The following is a 21602-nucleotide window of genomic DNA, read 5'->3' on the forward strand; positions in this document are numbered from 1 at the left end:
ATATACGTTTAGAGGGAATTAAAAAAAAAAGATGGGCCAGCATTGGAGGGCCGGCACCCGGTGGAGGGCAACCGTTTGACAAGAACCAGGCGCGCTGTAACCGTAACAAGTAAATGCCAACGAGCGTCCAAGAGAAAATAAAAGAGAAGAAGAGAAAACAAAAAAAGCCTGCATGGACCATCTTAGGCTTGCACAACATTTCGGGAATCCAATGGCCGCTCGACAAGGGCCAGCGCGGGCAGCATTTGGAAGGCTCAATCAAGGGCAACTGATGGTATTTAATTACCGTGCAGATACGTCGCAACTTTAATATATGCAAGTGACGTGCGCTCGTTTCCCTATTGCGGCGATGCCTTGCGCTCCTCCTCTGTTCCCCCCCCCCCCCCTGCCCTCGCCTCTGATGGAAGGCTGCGCGATCTCTACTCTCAGCACTCGCAGTCACGTCGTCGGCTTTTCCTTTTTGCGTTGTGACCTAAAACCGACAGGCGCACGCTCCAAGGGGAGCAGGGCGGATTTCAGATGCCCCCGCCTCTCCCTGGCGGCCAGCGCTGGTAACATGACTCGCCCGGTGGAGATTGGCCCCGTTTCCCTTAAGGTGGGCCGCCTGAGCCGAGGGTGGAGAGGCTGTGCCCGGGGTGGCTCTCTCCACGGAACAAGGGTCAGGTGCGGGAGAGATCGGTATGCAATCTCACCAACGGCCTGGACATTAGCGTTATTCATGTCGCCCGTCTGTCCGCCCTAACAAATTACCTGCATATCAACAAAAACAATGGCATCGCGCCCGCCGTCCAACCAGCCTCCTCCCCCGGCCTTTTCCAGAAGCTCGGGATCGATTGCCGCCGGCCAATCGCGTGCGATCGTTTGTGCACGATATCGTAATGGATTGCGAATCGCCGGTGGCGATGGGAGGCGCGCGACGGGAGCTGACCAAAACAGATCTGGGCCGGTTCGAGTGCTCCTATCAGGGCCGGCCCACGCTCGCGCGTGCTCCCGGCGGCCGCGGGTGGGAAAACAGGCCACAACCACCCTGGGCCGCCGCCTTACGAAGGCAGGGGAAAACAGGGCGGGCGCGCTGGAAACCTTGTGGAGTTAGAGTTGCGCCCCACGCGCCCCCCCCCCCCCTCCACCCTTCCCCTTCGAAGCTCCGCCCGGCAGCGCAAATGGGCCCCCGGGCAAGCATGCATGCGGCACGGATTAGGAGGATTTGCGTAAGGAGAGAAGGGCCGGCCGTCGCAGGCGCTGCAAAGGGGAGCAGAGCGGATCTCTGCCAGCAGCATGCGCGTGTATGTCGCCGTCAGCCTGTTCTGCCGGGCCGGAACTGGCGAGGAGGAGCAGCTACGGGCTGTCACTCAGAACAGACACTCGGGGCGCTAGCCTCAGCAGCGGATTGTATATGGCAGTCAGTTTTATAGCGTGTGGGAGACAAAAGCAGCACGGAAGATGGAAAGGCGACAGCGAACAGGAGGAGAGGGGGAAGGAGAAAAAAAAGAAGAAATGGAAAAATACAAAGAAGAGAACAATAAACACAATCCCAACTAATGAATCAGCACTAATCTACTTTGAGGGTTTTTTGCAAATGCCATCGGGCGCCAACCACCCCCAGCACAGAGGCCGCCAAGATGCCAAGGCCAATCCCAAGCTCAGCGTATTGCGCTGACGGCGGCTGGTACTGGAAGAGCCTTAGCGTCACTTGGTCCCACACGCTCTCCGTCCAGGTGGCCCTGCTCGGATCGACCACCTCATAGCTCCCGTCTCTCTTTCGGCGCAAGCCCATCCCGTACGCATCGTGGAAGCGCGTTAGAGACGCGACACATCGCCCCGCAATGCAAAACCTTCCTTCGGGGCACTCATCAATGCGATTGCAGGCGGGCGCTGCAGGATCCGGGAGAGCAGTGAGATTGGCAAGCACGGTATGCACAAAGGATGAAATGTAGCTGATTTGCCGTGGGTCATAGACGGAGCTGTAATGGCTAATGGGGCCGATGGGATCGGAATCCGATGATCCTAATGCAAGATGCAGTCAATGGGTCAATTCGCGCAAGGGCCTCGATTCAGTGCATCCACTCTTACGGTTGTAAAACTGCCCGAAATAGGAGCACGAAAAGTTGGTAGTCAAGCAGCCCAGCAGCTCCGTCACCAGCGTGCAATTGGCCGAAATCTGCGCAAGGCTAGACTGCGCTCCTTGTGCATGAGTCCAGACCCCCCGGGCCACCGTGGTCGCTAGTGAGCACATCGCACTCGCCGTTTTGTCTTGGTCGAGGTAGTCGTCCAGTTCGCTGCTATAAAACCTGTGGAATATCAATGGGCAAGCCTAGGTTAGGGCGGCTCTGCTACGCCTCTTTGAGAAACAAACGGGGGCTACTACTTGTTCAGCGCCTTCTGATAGTCGGTGATGACGACCGCCGGGATGCTTCGCTTCCGTTGCAAAAACGCTTGCGCTGCCGCAGGCGGAAGCTTTCGATCCACCCCGTCGGAGCTTGCCCGGTCCATCGCGATGGCCGGTTGAGTCGGCGGCGGAGAGCCAGCGGGCGGGGAATTGGCCGCAAGGAGCGTGGCGACGAGGTTTTGGTTCCCAGGAAGGGCCTGATCATCCACGTGCAAAAAATACTTGCCGTCGCTCGCATTGGTGAGCGCCACGGCCCCAAGCTCGATCACCGAGTCGATGTTGTCGAAGTTGATCCGCTTGAAGTCGCGATCTGCAACACACGGATCCATACACGCGGGTTTCGCGTAGGGGCACGCGCCGCTGTTCTCCGACGCACACTCGAAGGGGGTGGCGATATCATGTACAAACCGCTGCGAGCCCGAGTGGCCCCAGGCTTCCCCCGTGAACACCGTGTAGAGGATATGTTTGGAGAGAGACTGGGGAGGCTGGGGCGCCTAAATAACAAATCGAGGCGGGTAGGGGTTAGCGTCACATGGGGAGTGGAGCCATTTCGGCTTGCTCACCTTGCTTAGTGCGTCCGCCACCGCCAACAGGGTCACCACCCCCGATATACTGCTCTCAACCCCCATGGTCAGTTCATGGAAGAGGGATCGGCTATCCATGACGGCCGAGAGGACTAGGATCGGCTTGCTCTCTTCCGGCTTGAGGTCGGAGGAAGGGGTGGAATACACAGATTTCCCGCCCACAGGGCCGCACCAGCCTGAAATGGGGGAGGGGCCAACAAAAAGCAAAATGGTAGTGTCCATACAGCAGGCTGGCATCAAAGAATCATTTACCTCTTCTCAAGCAGGTCGAAGAATCGACGGCTGCCCACATAAATGAACTGAACTCGGCAGCCACAAGGGGCCACTGCTTAAACTTCTTGGATTGGTTGTCGGTGGCGAATTGTGCAATAGTGTCGTAAGACGACGCAGTCGAGTTGTCTTGTATTCTGATAGCATACACCGGGAAATTAAAGCTGTCATAGATCAAACCAGAGCCCTAGCCGGGACACAAACATGGGGGTTTCCACAAGTATAAGAGGGGGGCTATCCAAAGCAACGGACGTATCCGAAAATAAGGCCACTTACGATGGGATTCCAATTATAACGATTGCTGTCGTTGGCATAGAGCCCAAATTCGCAATTAGGACATAGACTATCTGGCGAGTATTCAACCGGCCTTGGGCCAGAGCCAATAGACGTATTGGCATTCACCACTGCTATTACGCCTCCCAGTCTCCCAGCCGACTCCAGATTAAGCAAGTTTTGTCTGATCCACAGTTTTAGTGGAAATGGTGCAATGGGGGGAGGGGTGTGATATGGGGATAATTTACCTGGTGAGCAAGCCATAAGGCATAATCACAGCATACTGTAGGTCACTCCCCGCTGGCGGATTGTCTATTAATGATTGAATATCGGCCTCGCTCTGAACAGGGTAAAGAATTCCAATGCGTGGTTCTCGAGCTATCCAATGACAAGAATGACATGAAAATCAATGCGTGGAACCGAATCAACCAAGGCATCTGGTGCACTCACACTGACAACCAATGACCCCTGTGCTGTTTAGAAGGCGCACACATGGCCAATTCGACAGGTCTTTATAGATGGTATTCTGTATAGAATCATATTGCGCAAATGCTGGGATGGGGGAGGGGAAGAGGAGGGGGGATTAGGAGCTAGTGAATAATGGCATGAAAACAAGGCAGCCAACGAAAGAATCTCACCACATGTAAAAACTGTCCCTAGGAAAGCAATCCACGGGATGGCTCGCTTTAACCGCATCTTCTTCTTCCGCGTCGTGGACCTAATTCCACTACTTGAGTGTATATAAATGGGAAGAGCAGTTATCGAATTACGAGGCGCAGTGAATTAACGCGGAGAATAGCACATTAGTGGGACCTTGTGATATGGGGCTTGGGGACGTCACCTTTTTTTCTTCTTTTCTTTTTTCTTGTTCTATAGTGATGTGGAAAGAGGAGAGTCTCATCAACTTATCTAGACCAATTTGATCTTGTATATTGTTTTGAATTTCTTTCTTTGACTATAGTTTTCTTTTATTTTTTTCTGGGCTTTGGTCATAAAACCTTAAAGGTTGAGATTTTATCCTGTTCCCACCCCCCACCCCCATCCACGGCTCTAACGCTCTGTTACTCCTTGTTCTACGCAATCTTTTGTGGAAATCGCTACCTTAACGAATCCCTTCTCACCCCCGGTAGGTGCTTTTTCCGGTTGTCATTGTTTCTACTCTGCCCCCGTGTTGGATGGCCGGCAAACTCCTAATTTCTGCGAGATTTGCCCATTGCCATTGACACTGGAGAGCGGTTTGCATTGCTATTCATCGCATTGATAATCGGTTGGTTAAATCTTTCGTGACTAAGCGCTGAATTCTATTCTCCCTCCGTACAGAGACCAGATAGAAGCTATTTTTAGCTTGTAGAGAACAAATAATGGCGGACGATGGTAGGGCTGGTTCTCTAGGACAATCCCCCCCTCTCCTATGGCTTACACTAAATTGTTTCTCTCCTCGCCCTCCGCCCCCTCTTTTACTACTAGATCCTTCGTCTACGCTTGATTTATTGAAGAGATCAGTGGAGAACGCTGCGATGGCGGCAAGCTCTCGTGGCTCTCCTACCCTCGGCAATGGCAAAGAGCCTCCCTCATTTCTTGCAGTCCGACGCCCGCGCGCCGGCACCATGCCATCACGCTCCTCGACTTCCCTCTTTTCCCCGCTCGGTGAATCGGCATCCTCTCCATCTAAGGCACCACCGCCAGCGCTCCGCATCTCTCCCTCGCCATCCTCGAAGCTCGCCCTAGGAATGGACGACAACGCTCAGGATGCTCCCACCGATAACTCCCGCCTAAGTGCCAACCGCAATCGCTCTACCTCTCTCAGTCAACCGTCGCCTCGAACTCTGTCAAACGCATTCGGCCCGTCCCTCTTTGCCTCCGGATGGACTGACCCTCGCGTTGACCCGCTCTCCCCTATCGGGAACGGCGGCGAACTCTATGTCGACGACGGCAGCACCACGATTGCACGCACACTCGACTACCTCGGACTAGAAGAGGCCGGCCACCACTCTTTATCGGCGAGCGCGGGAGCCATCCGGCGGCCTGCTAGCGAGACTCTGCAAGACCTGAGCATGAATGAGCCATCGGATACGGCAAAGCCCGTCTCCCTCGTCTCCCGATTGCCCCATATAACCAATAGGGTTCGCTCCTGGTCGACTTCGGCCACCAACCGGTACGAGGGGGACGAGGACTCGGCCTCAACCGCCCTGGGAGCTACCCGAGTGCACAGCTCTTCGGGTTCCTCCTCCGCCTCTCCCTCTGCGGGCGCTTTCGTTGCCCCAGGAGGGGTGCACCAGTTCCACCGTACACACTCAAATCGCCCTCGTGCTATCTCGGTGGGCGTCCTGGACTCGCCCGATCACCGCGGCCTGCAGCCTCAGCAGTCCACCTCGTCCTCGGCTGCGCCGTCTCGTTCCACTTCACCACCCCTTCGCTATGACGCTGAGAGCGTTGAGCTCGCCGGCACGCTATCCGGCCTCCCTCTCGCCTCCTCCACCGGAGCCGAGGCTGACCTCAACAATTCGGCCGCCCTGCACACCTCTTTGAGCGGTAACGATCTACTCAACCTGCTTGTCAATGGGGTTGTGGAGGGCGGGAAGAAGGCGCCCACGAAACACTCCCTGGGCCATATCCGGCACAAGTTCGTGGACATCACGGATGACGCTTCCCCCGTGTACAACTCTCGCTCGCCTTCTCCCCCCATTAGCGACACCTACTACTCCTCCCCCTCCACCGGGCAGCCCTCGCTCGCCGCAAGTCCTTCGATTGCCGGGACGATGACCCAGAACCCCACCCGCTCCCTTTGGATCGGTAACCTCGATCGCAGCGTGTCCGCCGACGACTTGATGCGCATATTCGCTCCCTTTGGAAGCATCGAGAGTCTGCGTGTGATTCCGGAGCGCGAGTGCGGGTTTGTCAATTTTATCCGACTGGAAGATGCGGTGCGCGCGAAAGAAGAGGTCATGGGTCGAATGGGCGGGTATATTGGAGGAGGCCCCGTTCGGATCGGCTTTGGCAAAACGGAGGCCATTTCAAGCCCAAGCGAAGTGAGTGGGGGTAAACCCACGCGTGCGCTATGTAAGTGCTCCTACGGCCGAGCTCCGTACTCATTTGTAGAGATCTGCGAACCCTCATGCTAACTGAGATGTTTTTTCTGCTGTAGGGATCGGAAATATTCCCGCGTCAACGACCTCGGCGCAACTACACAGTCTCTTTAGTCAGTTTGGCGCCATCGAATCGGCTCGTATTCTCGCCCACAAAAATTGTGGGTTTGTCAACTTTGAACGTGTCGAGGATGCGATTCGTGCCAAGAAAGCCATCCAGGGCAAGGATATCTTGGGCGTGAACGCAAGTATTGTGCGCGTGGGCTTCGCCAAGGTTCCGCCGCGTAACTCAAGCGGCTCTCCGCCCCTCTCCTCGGAGCCTGAGCAGCCTTCCTCCCCGACGCCGTCTCCCCCCCTCCAACAACCGAGCCAACCCTCGCAGCAGGCACCACCCCCCTCCTCCACCCAGCCCAAATCACAACACCAGGAACAACCACCACAGCATACGCAAACTCAGCCACAGCCACCCCAGAAGGTGGGACTGGGCGTGGAAATGGGAGCGATGATGAATCCCTCTATTGAGAGCTATCATGCCAACCTCATTATGATGATGGCGGCTGCAAACGCGAATGCTCTTCAACACGAGCGGGTGATTATGCTACGAGAGCTTGGAGACAATGATGGGGATATTGACGAGCCACCTCGCCCCCCCTTTAATTACTTCTCCATGATCCCTCCGGTGGCAGAGCCCAACCCACGCCGCCGCGTGGATACGGTGCGTCTCCGGGAGATGCGTAAGCGATTCGACAGTGGACACTGCACGGTGAAAGAAGCGGAGGCCATGGCGCATGAATGTATGGAGGAGATTGTGGAGTTGAGCAGCGGTAAGCCATTCAGCCATGTCCATCTGTGACGAGTCTTGGATCTTGATTTTTCTTTTTATTCACATCTGCTTACCCCTCTATTAGATTACTTGGGCAATACAATTGTTCAGCGACTTTTCGAGCGTTGCTCTGAGAACGTCAAAACACGAATGCTCGAGCGGATCGCCCCTCACCTGGCCACCCTCGGGGTCCATAAAAATGGCACTTGGGCGGCCCAGAAGATTATTGACTGCGCGAAAACCTCTGCTCAGATCTCGCTCATTTGCACCCATCTCAAGCCCTACGCGCCCCCCCTTCTCCTAGATCAGTTCGGAAATTACGTGATCCAGTGCACCCTTCGCTTCGGCCCCGCACGCAACCAATACGCATTCGAAGCGATGGTGGACCGACTCTGGGAGATTGCCCAGGGCCGATTTGGTGCCCGTGGGATGCGCACTTGCCTGGAGAACCCGAACGCTTCGCGCCGGCAGCAGAAACAAGTCGCGGTTGCCATCATCCAAAACTCACTGCTGCTCGCCACCAATCCCAACGGCTCCCTCATGCTAACTTGGCTGCTCGACACCTCCAACCTGCCGGGCCGCTACCGGGTGCTTGCTCCGCGGTTGGCCCCGCATCTTGCCCACCTCTGTACGCACAAGCTGGCCTCGCAGACCGTGCTCAAGATTGTGAATCAGAGGCAGGATGCCGTCGCTAGAAATCTCATTCTCGCTTCGCTCTTCTTCTCCCCCGGCGACCAGGTCCTTGAGGAGGTGTTGGGCGACCAAGTCAACGGTGTCACGGTGGTGCAGAAGATTTTGACGGGCCACTTCGACGAGCAGACCGAGCGGCAACGTATTGCCGAGAAGACGCGCCAGATGATGGAGAAATTGAACCTGCAAAACTCGACCGTGTCGGTGTACAAGAAACTCCAAGAGGAGCTAGCCAATATTCCCAGCATATCGCTTACCTCGTCCGTAACGATGCCCTCTTTGCCCTCCTACTACCCCGGCGGAATCGACTATGCCGCGTTGGCTGCCCAGAGCTTTATGCCCTCAGCAACCCCAATCGTGACGGGCCAGCCCTTGCCCCCCGCCTCCCAGCAGGAGCAAGCGGGGCACACCGCTTCCAAGCCCGCGGGAGACGACAAGGCGGAGAAGCCCGCGCCCCCGTCTGCTGGTGCAGCAACGTCTGAGGAAGAGAGCACAGTCACCTCTCCAACCTCGGCACCTCCCGTCCAGCCGGCTCCAGTCGCCCCACATGCTGCCTATCCTCAGCCCATGGCCTGGAATATGTCGCCCATGCCTTATCCAATACCATTCCCACCCATGATGCCGCCACCGCCCATGAACGCCCCCTACTCGGTTCCGCGATTGCCTTCTGGCCAACCCGGTATAGCTCCGCCCTACATGATGTTCCCGCATTTAGCGGCAATGATGTACGCCCCATACGGAGGACCACACCCGATCCCAACCACCTCCACGGCTGGCTATCCTCAGGCATCCCCTGTTGCAACTGCCCCGGGAGGGCCACCGGCCGAAGGGGGCGATGCAAGGCCGGAGGAGAGCGATAAAAAGGACGACGCAGATAAAGCAGAAGCAACAAGCGCCGCGGCGGAAAAGAGCTAATTCTTCCATCCTGTTTAAATATGTTTTTTTCTTTCCTCCTTTTCTTCTTTTTTATTGGCGCCGGTCGCTGCTGCGTTTGTTTTTTATACTTGAAGGGGGAGGAGTTTGTGATAGACTTCATTGGGGTTTGGAACGGCACAGAGCATTGGATAGGGTTCTGGTTTTTGTGGTATACATTATTCTCTATGAAAATTTTTGGAAAAGCCTATTTTTTATCTTCTTTTCTCTCTCCTACTCACTCATTCTGCACTCAATTCTCTTGGTAAAAATACTCTTAAAAAGGTTGTTTTTTATTTTTTTTTTTCGCACTTTGATTCTAAAAAACAAATCCTTTACTCTCTCTTTCTCTCCTATGTGTGCGTGTGTTAGATCTTCGTCTTCTTTTATGTCATAGGGTTTTTATACTTTCTTCTTTATATATTATTATCTTTTCTTTTATATTTCTTTACGGAGTACGGGATTATTCTTTTTTTTTTTCTCTTGTGTGCAAATAAAATCTCTTCCATGTGTCTCTAGTCGAATCTTGCAAAAGTGGCAAAGTCAAAGTTACCTGCCTATTGCTCTTTTCGGCTGATGACGTATCGAGAGATCCCAAACCTTTTATCCTCGGAGGTTCCATTCCAGCTATTAGTATTTTTCCCCTCTCTTCTTATTTGTCCCATTCTTGTTCATATAGATTAGCACCCTATACAAATGACCACTCATTTCATTCCTTCCCTCGGCAATGGGAAAAAACCCAGCTTCATACTGGGCGACGGCTCCTACAAGATCATTAATGATCCCATTCATGTAAGCCTCCACTTGCTCCCCTCCTGGAAATTCAACCCCTTCTCCCTCCCCTCCAATTCATCCTTCTGTACGACCCGTGCTCTAATGTGCATATAAACCTTCTTTCGATGTATAAAGGGCCACATAAAGTTAGACGACTACTGCATAGAAATGATAGACACGGTGCAATTCCAGCGTCTCCGTGATCTCAAACAACTCGGGAGCGCCTACTTTGTGTTCCCCGGTGCTTCTCACAATCGCTTCGAGCATTCCATCGGTAAGCTTTTGCAACAGTGAGAAATTCCACTCGGCTCTGAACAATGTTTTTGCTTTCCCCTGCATGGGGCGCTTGCTTATACACCAGGTGTATGTTATCTTGCGGGAAATATGATAGAGCGCTTTCAATTGAGTCAGCCGGAGCTTGACATTACTGATCGAGAGGTCAGATGCGTGAAGCTGGCGGGGTTATGCCACGATTTGGGTACGTGTATGCTCATTAGCTCAACGTTTTTTCCCACTATTTTACGGTTATAGGTTTTTGAATCCGCTTATTCATGCATACTGCTATTATTTGTAATCTCTCACTAATAGGGCACGGCCCCTTCTCGCACGTATTTGATAACGAGTTCATCCCCAAAGCTCGGTATGTAATTCTCTATGGCTGGCCCCCCAGTCTCCGTTGCTTAGACTGTTTGCTGATTAAGATTTATTGATTTGTTTAATTGATTGTTTTGTTGCGGGCTACTTATTTGTTAAACATAGCCCGGGGCTGACATGGTCGCACGAACAGGCCTCAGAAATGATGTTGGAGTATCTTGTTGACGATAATCACATCGATATTGAAAAGGACGATCTCAATCTTGTCAAAGATCTTATTTCGGGAAAGCCAAGAGGGCAAAGGCAAGCACCCTTGTACCACTTTTAATTAACCATTCGTCATAAATGTATATAGTTCATTTCTCACTGAACTCTATTTTTTGGTTTTCACGAAAACAGCTACCGGAATGAGCACGCCTTCCTCTTTGATATTGTCGCCAACCGGCGTAACTCGGTGGACGTCGACAAATTTGATTACATTGAGCGCGACAGCTATAATCTCGGCATCAAAACCTCCTACGACTGCTCCCGTCTCATGACCTTCTCACGCGTCGTCGACAACCAAGTATGCTTCCACTACAAGGAGGTGTACAATATCTACGAGATGTTCCACACACGCTTTAGTCTGTTTAAGCGGATATATACGCACCGAGTTGGTATGTCATTGAGATTGTCCCTCTTTGTTCGTTGTCGGTTAATGATGAACTTATATTCGGCGCGCTAAAACAATTAGGCAAGGCCGTTGAATACATGATCGTAGATTGTCTTCTGGCTGCGGATCCGTACCTCAACATCTCCTCCGCGATCGACCGGCCCGAAGACTACGAGATGTTGACGGACGATATCTTGCGGGAAATCGAGCGTTCAAAGGAAGAGGAGCTAGCCCCGGCTAGACACATCATTAAGCGATTGCGGCGTCGTGACCTCTACAAGCTAGTAGACGAATGCTTGGTCCCTGCCGACTTGTTACCCTATCTCTCCAAGGTAACTGCTCGATGTCCGGAAGGAGTAAATACTCCATGACGTTTGACGTTGCTTTTATTACTTAGGACAAGATCACTCCCCGGGAAATCATAGCCCACCAAAAGGACAATGACCATTTGAAGGAGGATGACGTGATTGTAGAGTGGCTGAAAAACAACTACGGAATGAAGGGAGGCCGCAACCCAGTGGATTATATACGATTTTACTCAAAATTTAGCGAAGAAGGTACATGCATTTCATTATATCGCTAAGTTGGCTGCGCGCATTCTTGACCACGATTCTCTTTCTGGTAGAATCTTTCCATATTCCAAAAGATAAGGTCAGCTATCTGGTGCCAGCCTATTTCGAGGAGACAATGATACGTGTGTTTGCTAGGGACAGCGAAAAGGTGAATGGGAGGAGTTTCCAGCGCAACGCCTTTCTTTTCGGCTAACCTTGCTCTTTATAGATCAAACCAATCCAAAAGGCCTTCCGCGCTTTAATGGAAACATTCCGCCGAATCGAGGTCGTACGCACCCCCAATTCAGCACCCCCCGCTCTGTTGCTCACCCCCAATCCTGCTTTGACACTACCCGGCAACTATCAGAGCCCTCCTCGAAAACGACGCTATGTCAGCCCCGGGTTGGAGGACAATGGCTGTTCGATCGTGAAGGCATGGGGCAAGTGATATCCCATAAAGAAGCTATTCTTTACTCATGGCATGGATATCGGTGGAAAAATGGGGCCTCTTTTATACCGATGACTTTTCATTTGAGCATACATATATACATATATATATATATATTTAACTTCTTTTCGTTTTTTTTTTTTTGTTCGCGCTCCAATCTTGAAGCCCCTACTAGAGGTGTACTTGTAATATTCTATTTCTTCCAACCCCACTTGTATTTTTTATACTTATATATTACGTATGCTTTCAACCCAGAGAATAATAGAGCATCCGAATAAGTTTGCACACCCAACCTCATTGACTTTAATAGGCATGGCTTCTTATACCATAATTTTTATTATGTTGTTGTTCAATAGGATGCTGATCAAAGAGCAGAGTTAATGCTAAGAGTACACTCAAAGGGTTTGTATTGTATGTTTAGAGCAGTGATCAGCTTCGAGCCGTCTCCTCTACGTGTCTGAAGGAGGAAGCTAGAGTAATAAGAACTAAACCACTCGAATTTTTCAGAAAACGCGGGGTCCTTATTCTTACATCTACAAAATGAACAAGTTTTGTCATTTCTAACCCAGTGGCTGATTCGGTGCTCAGCTTTCTATAGAAGCTTTTTATTTCACTTAGGCTCACTATATCACTTTATCAGTTGATTTAAATCTACTTAGCGACCGTTCATTCGTGCATTATCCATCATATCACCGACTGTCTCGATGGGCGAGGTGAAATTAGCTTCTTTAACTTAATGTAGTATTCCTTTGTTTTTGCTGACGCTATCCTCTTTTGTGCTGTTTTCATTCCCACCCCATTCCAACCCTCCAGTGGGAAAAGCTCCTGAAACTTGCTTCAACCTATACTGATGCTACAGAGCGACTCCTCAAGACTCGACAGCGTGAACATAAAGAAGAAGAGGAGCGTAAACGGCGAGAGGAGGAGGAACGCCAGCGAATCGAACGCGAATCGCGCCAAATTTTCATCAACCTAACCAGGAAAGAAGAGGAGCTGAAGCGAAAAGCACAGGAGGAAGAGAAACGACGGAGAGAATTGAGAGAAGAGAGAAGAAAAGAGAGGGAGATTGAGCGATTCTTAAAAGGTCCTTCAGGAAGTAAACAAGCTAAGACTGGTCTTTCAAGGATCAGCCAGGACCCAGTAGGAGATCCACCTGCAAAAAAGGTACTTTCGATTGTAATGATAAATTAATAATTCATGCCTATGCTATTGCGATTTACCGGCTCTGATCTGATTTTGCCCTGGTGAATGTAGAAACGACGCGAGGAGCCATCCTTTGATGAGCTGATGCGTCAAGCTTCCAGTGTAGATGCATCAGCGTTTAGCCTTGCGCCTGTCCTTGTTAGCAAAAAACTGCCGGCCTCTTCAGCACCCGCACGAAATGATAAATCTGCCACTAATTCGGGTAGATCTACGGCAGAGATCACTAAAAGTAACTACAGTTCTTCAAGACCTAAAGAGTCAGCTATCGAACGTGCTCTGGCTAGTGGGTCAAGCGCCCTTTCTGCCATCAAGAATGCTCGCCGCTACTCCTCCCCTGGCACGAAATCCCTTAATTCGACGGATACAGCCACTGGCCGTGGCCAGAGTCGCTCGAACATTTCCAGCACTATTACTAATAAATCGAATGCCGCCAAACCTAACGGCAACGAGCATCTTTCTGCGCGCGAACGCCTAACCAAGGAGATTAGAAATAACAACCGACCGGTTCCCCTACAGACTAAAAAGCGGGATTTGAGATCTGTAGAAGAGATACAGATGGACTTGTGGCGGCGAAGAGGTAAAAACATTTCCCCCGACACATCTTCTGCTCCTCGTGACCGTAATGGCATGGCTCGTCCCCCATCTGCCCCCAAAAGCAAAACTCCACCCACCTCAGCCTCATATAGGAGTAGATACTCTGCCTCACCCAATCCAACCAAATCGAATCTTGAAAGTGCTCGCTCTTCGATGCGACGTCCTCGTTCCTACGAGGAAGAGGAAGAGGAGGACGATGATTTAGATGACTTCATAGATGACGAAGAAGAGGAGGACTATCACGGAGACTATCGTGGTAGAAGCCAAGTGTCAAGTGTCATATCACAGATTTTCAGAAGAAGGCAACCGCAATACGATGATTACGGCGACTCGGACGATGACATGGAGGCGTCCGCAGCCGACGTTTACATGGAAGAAAGGAGAAGGTTAGACATGCTGCCGTTTTATTTGGCATAGCTCAAGCTTGAATAACTGACGCTTTATTTTTAATAAATTAGTGCGAAGATTGCTAAATTGGAAGATGAGCGTGAAGAGGAGCTTGAGCGGCAGGAAAAGGAGCGTTTGCGCCAAAGAAAGCTGGCGCGAATGGGAAAGCGTTGAAATTTGGGTCGATTCAAGGAACACTGTTCCATATTTATTATTTTGTTTTTTCATTGTTGCGGTTAGATCCACCATGTTATTTATTTCCATCAACCTGAATCCATTCGTATTATGCCCCTTTCGCTCCCCCTTCCCCCCCAATTCATTTGAAAGCCTTAATTTTCCGACGGACTTTGCTCAATCTTCGATTTCCTCCTATTTTGCCCTTCAACTTGTTTCAGAAATACATCAGACTTTATATTTTTGCAATGTGACTTGAAAATTGCCTTCGAGTATAGAAGTTCCACTTTAAATGCTATATTTTGTGCGGCAGCGTTGTCTCTGGCTTTCCGGTTGCAATTTGCGAAGAGCAGCAGTTCAACCTAGAACAGGTTAGCCGAAGCGATCCTGTTGCTTACTGACTTTCTTTTGGTACTAAGTTGCATGGTTGCCTATAGGCTTTTTCAATCGCGCCTTTGCATCCCAGTCCACCCCACAAGCCCCTCCTCCACTTTCTTCAATCGTCAAAAACCTCAAGACAACACTTGCTCAACGCGATGTGTTGTTCTATGAGGCGCCGCAGTCGTCTCACAGGATAATTACGATTCTGTATTTGAGCGCTGGAGTGCAACTAGTGTTTTGGTAGGGTTTGATATGGTATTGGCTGGTGATGTAATGATTCTACTAACTCTATGGTCATCAGGGGAAATATCTCCAATTTGATGTATTTAACATATGGAGAGAAGAAGAGGTAATATGCACTCGCCGGTTCGTTTTTTGACTCTTCTAATTAACCACAATAAAATCTCTAGTGATGAAGGCAATGAAGCGAGTCTTGCTCCTAAATCGAAACGCTTGGCCATATCACTTGGTCTCTTTACAATTGGATTGCTTGTATCTGGGGTAATGTGTGCTTATCCTTGGCGGTAGGTTTAAACTTTCCCATTATTCTAAAGTGCCAACTGACTGATCTCTGAACAAATATACTGTAGATATGTGAGCAAATTGACGCTACTCAAAGGGGGGAAAAACATCCGTGTGCAGACTGCCTCATGGTATCCCCGCTTCTCTCGGGATTACCACATCGACGATCTGATGTGTAAACAGAAGCTATTTACTGGTAGAGGTAACACTTAATTCAAATGCCATTTTTCCGCTTCTTCAGCTCTCACTGCTGGAATCTTTGACTGAGAGTTTAAATTATCGTAGGTGAACGCGGGACCGAAACGTTGTCTTCTTCTTCCCATATATTTATTAATGCGAAAAACGAGAAACTTGCTTATGTGCTTGACCGCCGAGGTACCTTCAGCGAGCCGCGGATCTTCGACGCGCTACTGCACAAACCTGGCAAATGGAAAAAATAACCCATGCTATACTTGTTTTGAGTTTAAATAGAATGCGTATTTCTTCTTTTCTACATATATGTTCATGTCGGTTGAATCCCGAGGAAGAAAATGCTTTCCCTTTGATTTATTTCAATATGAGGGCGGCTCATTTGACTGCATCTAATTTACGAGAAAGTGATTAAATTGGAGATACAGCCAATTTTTCTTGCGCAAATTTTGGTTTAGAAGAAGGCGTATGCCTCGAGTGGATACGTTTTTTTTCACACCTTATCGCAGTATACCTTCTTGGCTCATTCAAACTAATCTAGTCCATATTCTATACCCGAGCCCTCTCCGGACTTAGACTACCTTGGATCAGTTTTATTATATGACATTTACGTCTTAGGTTTAAGTGCCCTCCATTATACAGCTACTACGCCTGATTTTTCTTGATAGTACCCAATTGATATGCTAAACTTAAGTTTATTATATTTCCATACATTTCTGGTTCTAGAGACTTGTCTTTCGAGAATGAAATTCATGGAAGCCCCTTCAGCTTTTACGAACACAGCACAACTTTAGACACTTTTTGTAAGGAAGACCGGATTGTCTACAGTCAAGCATGCAAATCGGAGGATAATAGCAGGTATATGCAGGAGAAGCGCTCTCAGTATCTGCTCCAGTCTGGACGGACGCGTCTTCCAACGCTCTTTCCACAGTGGGGGCACCCTGTGAAAGCATGGCGAAGCAAAGAAGAGTAAAAGTAGTGGCGGTGGTAGTAATCTTCATCTTGGTAGTTGATAGAATGTAGTGTTATTTAGTTAACAGCTGAGAGAGTAACCAGGTATATATAGGCCAGAGACTTCTGCACGACATGAATTTATGAGCTGTTAGGAAATAAATCGGATAAAATCTTGGCTCCAACAAGGTAGAATGAATCATACGGACGTGAGAAAGAGCATGATACCAACAAGGGATAACCCATTGATCACTGTTGGCAAATGTCTCGGCCTCTTGAACTAAGCGATAGTAAACTTCAGTCAAAAAAGTTTGCTTTTTTATGTTGAAACCTAATTTCTAGTGAATAGCAAACTCTATCCGGTTAAACGAGTAAAATCCCTAACGAGTAGAGAATGTATAAGAGAAATGTACATTTTCCAAGATGATTTTAGTTAGCAATAGTGTCAAGATGTATTCTCTGACAATATAGGGTAATTCATCTGTAATAATCTATATGTTTTCTTATGAGTGTTACCAAGCCTGGTATCTGTAAATTGGAAAAAATAAGGTTTATTAGCTGGCCTAGTGTTTGGTAACTTAAGTTTGCTCAAAAGGCCAGAAGATTACTCACTAATAACGTATGATTCACTTGCATATACAGCATCAACCCTTCGCGGGTAAAATTTCGGTGAATTCCTCCTTCAATTAGTTATTTGTGAATTTACTTAATAGCAACATCATGTACAAAAAGCGTTTTTTCTAAGAAATATGAATTAAACTAACATCTCAAGTCTAAATATGAATTTAATTAATCTAAAACAAATGTATAAACTAATACCCTATCCAATTTTCATCAACCACACTATAATAATAATCTCTATTATTTTCATAGCATAGGGCACCTCTTGAAGTATATTTACTTGAGGCATGAAGGAAGATACCTCCCATCGCTGAAATTTTCCCCACAAGGGAAAAAGATATTAGAAATGAAAAAAAAGGGGGAAAAAAGCTTTCAAACCCAATTTTTCCTTATTCTAGTTAAAATTTCCTATAGTGGCATAAGGAAAACTACAAGCAAGATATTTCAACCACGATATCAGTAATTTTTTTCTATTGGATTCATATCTGTTGTGAATCTTGCTATTGCTACCTAATTTTTAAACAAAATTCATAATTCACTTAATTTTCATTATACACGTGTATAAAACAGTTCGGCCTGATTGAGCCTCTTAACCTAAGAACTGAGGATATCCTCAGACTGCTATGGTCTTCTAATTTGTGCTCGACAGTGAAAGCAGTTAATTGAGAATGCAGCAAGACAAAACAATAAAAAGATGGTGGGTAAGATATTAAGCCTCTGTCCTCAGACAAAACATTTAAGAAAAAATTTAATAAGCAACAGCAAATAATAGGTATGATTAATAAGTAAACTTTTGGATAAATTGCTTGTCCCGAAAATGATCACAAGATAAAGTGAGTCATGAAAGCGTGAGAAAGTTGAAAAGACCCCAATTAAACAAAGTGTAGAGTTGTGTGAAATGAGTTGGATGCCTGCTATTCCTTTCATCCTTATACGTCTTCTAGCCCTCCATAGTTACAGATATTTTTAGTGCGGTCCGTAGGCCGAAGAGAAGACTTAGGGGAATTTGAAATAGCGAATCCGGTATGCAGCTGGGTACAGTGCTGTATATTCCATGGGAAATGTGATCGTAGAATGCAAACCAGAAAACCTGCCGGCCTTCCGAGATATGTATTGCATAAATGAGAGATCATGCAGGTCGAGATGCCTTCTTACATAATACAAAGTATCGATTGAGCATATAAAGTATACTGGACTATCTCTAAAAAACGAATTGATCGCACTAGGTTGAAGCCAATTTTTAATTGAGAACAAAAATATGATTGTCTGATAATAGTGATCCTATTCTTTATTCCAATTCCGTTGAATAAAATAAAAATAAAATAAAATTGAATACTAAGCGAAACTCGATATCGTTTGATAGGATAGATGAGAGAATTATGTAAGGACTGGCCAGTTAGGATCTCGTAGTGAAAGGATGAGAATTCTTACCTGAACCTAATGGAGTAGAGACCGATGTGCTAACAGGTCCAGCCACTCTATAGGCTCTGCTATCGTGTGAAATAATTGCTGACGCGGCTGTCGAATGCAATTTCATGTATATGAATTTTGAGTCGAGTGTATATAATGTATTGAAGACGACTGAAGATGATTTCATTGTAATAAATCGTATCGTTACTCTGCTCAGCTATATTTTAATATCATCCAATATTTTGCATTATATTACTGAAAGCGGTAAATGATGAGGTCATTGAGCTTAGTATTTATTTTAATCATGCATAGCAAAGTACTTCGGATTCGAGGGTCGGAAAGGAAATACTGGCCGTTTTTAGCGCGCTTGTTTACTTCTCAAGTTTTATATTACTATATCTTCATCTTTCAAAACTTAAGATATTATGCTTCGACGGAGAACTGCTCATAGGTAATCAGAACGCATTAAAATAAAATAACATTTCTAGGATAGAATCTTCCTAATATAACTATTACTAATTACACTTTACAATAGATTGATCTATTACAATTAAATTTAAGGATAACAATGAGCATCCACCCCACGTCTGTTACAGCACTTCATGAACTTGTCAATATTATCATTAATGCAATCCCAGTATTTATCATTCCTCTCGTACCACCCGCAAATATTTTCACCACAAATATAGGTTGGCCACTTTCCAGGCAACTTTTTGCTATTGCTACAGAAGCATCTTAAACGCTCAGCCCCTGCCATTCCGCAGAGTGCAATGGCTACTGACAGGAGGAATATGAACTTAAAAATATTGTACTTGAACATTTTAGCCCTAGAACAATAATACGAGTGGAGTATTAGTTGTAATAGAGAAAGGCACACTATTTTCAGTTTGTATACATACCAGAATAAGGTGAATAATAAGAGGAGGAGAATTAGGCGTATTAACGAGTGGCTTCCTTTAAGGAAAATGAGGCCTTTATATAGTCTTTCAGAGGATACAAGTGCCTAGAATCTTAGCGTATTATTAGCCGAATTTCATCTCCATTTTGCCATTAGTTAAGCCAAAAAAGGGTACTCAATCTCGATCATTAACGACTCTATAACGCAAGCCCCCGGTGATTTTTCGTAGGCTTCAGCTTCTCCGGCTCCCGAATCTCAGCTCCTCTATTCTTACTGTTAGACATGGACAAAATCTCGACTAAATAACTCCGCTCAAATACAATTCCTCTCGCCACTAGCCACCTTTGCTTATGGCGTGTACGAATACACCCCGATATATTAAATCAGGTTCCATGCATTACAAGCATTTCTATACTCGCTCCATACAAAGGGTAACGGGAGATTGATCGTGACAATGTGTAAAAGAGAAAAGATTGCGCCTCCCGCCTGATTGGTCAAACATAAAATTCTAACTCAACTACCAAAGACATACTCGGCACTGTTGATTATCTATATATTTAGTTAGAGTGTTCGTTTAATTTATTGTACCGGATTTTGACTGACTTTCTCAGTTGCTGTATTGCGATCCAGTAAAGTAAAAGATCAAACGAAGTTTAGCAATGACGTGGCTTCTGCGGAGCTAATATTTGTAATAAAAAAACAAAGAGGCTTAATAATAACGCAGCTGCATATAGATCCTCCTATATTGGCATGGGAAGCTATGTCATATCTTTGCATTTTGTCAGTACTAGCTCGGAATAAATTTGAAGCAATTTTATTTCCTGTGTTGAGAACTAATGGGGGACTGACGTGCTGAGTTGAGTTGGGTCGAAATTTGTCTTCTACGCTAATGTTCGGATCAAAAAAGAGAACTGGTTTGTAAAGAGATTAGATACTGAAACGAAGGAGCTAAGTTTTTCCATTCCAAATCCATGATATTATCGAATATTCCCACGTACCCCCAAAAAATCAACAAAGTAACCGACAATTGACATTTGTGCCCAGTTCATTCGAAAAAATTTACAACCGTTATATCGATATATGCCTCTACTATTCAAAGATATCACTTTTAAAGTTTCAGCTTTCTATTAGCATACTATAAATTATAAATGTAGTCAAGTAGAAGTCAATTTATGAAAATCAGTTTAAACAGAGTTTTTTTAAATATGGTAAAGCTCTAATACTGAGGCTCTCAATACAAATCACATCAGGCTGAATAATCTATTATAATGTATATAAGAGAGTGTATATTGGACAATGAAACGGCAAAAATTATTGAAAGATAACCGCTATTTCAGTGTTAAACCCTTGAAAGTAGGGCGAAATAAGCATCACTCTTGTATACTACACTACGTTTTCCAGCAAATAAGTTCAGATTCACACGTTAGAGATGCTTGCAAAATCAAGGCTCATTATAAGAATAAACAGATACAATTTGGAATGCATTTTGGTATTATGTAGCTCTTTTATTAATATTATAAATTATATCATTATAGGTACTAATTACTTCTTACAGGTGTTAACATCAAGTTCAGTAATACAGCCTTGAATTTTAAAGCTCTTCAAGGTCCTGCCCTTTTTGCTTGTCTCGGGTTTTGACCAGCTTCCGTCAGAATGTCCCAAATCATTGTTCCTGCAGAGAGGGTCCGAATGCAAGGTAATAACACAGCGGCTAAAGGGGGTCAAAGTGCAAAACTGGAACGACCTCACGCCTTTATCCGTAATGCTCTTAGCCAATGCATAGCAGTCGTTCTTGGCAGAGGTTGATTTCCACTCCTGGTACTTTCCAGTGTAATCAGTTCCTGTATAAACACCCATAAACCATGCGTCTGCAACATTAGACAAAAGTGCCAAGGCACAAAGGAAGATACAAAATGCGAATTTCATTGTTCTATAGTGAATTTGAGCCAACTATTGAGATGTACAATTAGATAAGACAGGGGATGGAGCTTTCCATCTTATTTTCTACATACCTAGGTGGTTTGTGTAGATAGTTGAGGGGAATGATTAGGAGTTCTATTAATTTATGGCGTCCACAAACGAGATCAAGCCCTTTATATAGCCTTTTCAAGGATCCCAGGATTCTTAGCATACCATTAGCCGTATTTCATTTCTATTTTGCCGTTTAGTTAAACCAAAAAAGGGTGATCAATCTCGATCCTTTCGCAACTCCGCGACACGAGCCCCAGG

General features: G+C 47.1%; 7 protein-coding genes across 7 annotated transcripts; 5 read left to right on the forward strand and 2 right to left on the reverse strand.

Moving 5' to 3' along the window:
- Window positions 1-313: 313 nt before the first annotated feature.
- VTP21DRAFT_3606 (uncharacterized protein) lies at window positions 314-1412 on the forward strand (the record flags this gene model as incomplete). The annotated part of the gene is made up of 2 exons (XM_069393927.1): window positions 314-658; window positions 711-1412. The coding sequence occupies 2 exons, from the start codon at window positions 314-316 to the stop codon at window positions 1410-1412; spliced, it is 1047 nt and encodes a 348-aa protein (XP_069249044.1).
- A 137-nt stretch (window positions 1413-1549) lies between these two features.
- Window positions 1550-4209, reverse strand: VTP21DRAFT_3607 (uncharacterized protein; the record flags this gene model as incomplete). Its single annotated transcript, XM_069393928.1, has 9 exons — window positions 1550-2004; window positions 2071-2288; window positions 2366-2880; window positions 2950-3146; window positions 3223-3427; window positions 3517-3697; window positions 3762-3891; window positions 3964-4065; window positions 4152-4209. The coding sequence occupies 9 exons, from the start codon at window positions 4207-4209 to the stop codon at window positions 1550-1552; spliced, it is 2061 nt and encodes a 686-aa protein (XP_069249045.1).
- A 665-nt stretch (window positions 4210-4874) lies between these two features.
- VTP21DRAFT_3608 (uncharacterized protein) lies at window positions 4875-9027 on the forward strand (the record flags this gene model as incomplete). Its single annotated transcript, XM_069393929.1, has 4 exons — window positions 4875-4887; window positions 4981-6573; window positions 6659-7423; window positions 7508-9027. 4 exons carry the CDS (start codon window positions 4875-4877, stop codon window positions 9025-9027), a joined length of 3891 nt encoding a protein of 1296 aa, XP_069249046.1.
- A 693-nt stretch (window positions 9028-9720) lies between these two features.
- On the forward strand, window positions 9721-12043 carry VTP21DRAFT_3609 (uncharacterized protein; the record flags this gene model as incomplete). Its single annotated transcript, XM_069393930.1, has 10 exons — window positions 9721-9816; window positions 9934-10072; window positions 10160-10276; window positions 10387-10438; window positions 10558-10695; window positions 10792-11048; window positions 11126-11376; window positions 11442-11601; window positions 11670-11764; window positions 11825-12043. 10 exons carry the CDS (start codon window positions 9721-9723, stop codon window positions 12041-12043), a joined length of 1524 nt encoding a protein of 507 aa, XP_069249047.1.
- Window positions 12044-12747: 704 nt separating this feature from the next.
- On the forward strand, window positions 12748-14401 carry VTP21DRAFT_3610 (uncharacterized protein; the record flags this gene model as incomplete). Its single annotated transcript, XM_069393932.1, has 4 exons — window positions 12748-12756; window positions 12857-13207; window positions 13298-14226; window positions 14299-14401. 4 exons carry the CDS (start codon window positions 12748-12750, stop codon window positions 14399-14401), a joined length of 1392 nt encoding a protein of 463 aa, XP_069249048.1.
- A 292-nt stretch (window positions 14402-14693) lies between these two features.
- On the forward strand, window positions 14694-15744 carry VTP21DRAFT_3611 (uncharacterized protein; the record flags this gene model as incomplete). The annotated part of the gene is made up of 6 exons (XM_069393933.1): window positions 14694-14772; window positions 14839-15022; window positions 15084-15131; window positions 15193-15306; window positions 15373-15506; window positions 15590-15744. The coding sequence occupies 6 exons, from the start codon at window positions 14694-14696 to the stop codon at window positions 15742-15744; spliced, it is 714 nt and encodes a 237-aa protein (XP_069249049.1).
- Window positions 15745-20915: 5171 nt separating this feature from the next.
- VTP21DRAFT_3612 (uncharacterized protein) lies at window positions 20916-21299 on the reverse strand (the record flags this gene model as incomplete). The annotated part of the gene is made up of 1 exon (XM_069393934.1): window positions 20916-21299. The coding sequence occupies one exon, from the start codon at window positions 21297-21299 to the stop codon at window positions 20916-20918; it is 384 nt and encodes a 127-aa protein (XP_069249050.1).
- Window positions 21300-21602: the final 303 nt, after the last annotated feature.

The sequence above is a fragment of the Calcarisporiella thermophila genome, assembly GCF_041956535.1.
Source record: "Calcarisporiella thermophila strain CBS 279.70 unplaced genomic scaffold VTP21scaffold_18, whole genome shotgun sequence".
Classification (NCBI taxonomy): domain Eukaryota; kingdom Fungi; phylum Calcarisporiellomycota; class Calcarisporiellomycetes; order Calcarisporiellales; family Calcarisporiellaceae; genus Calcarisporiella; species Calcarisporiella thermophila.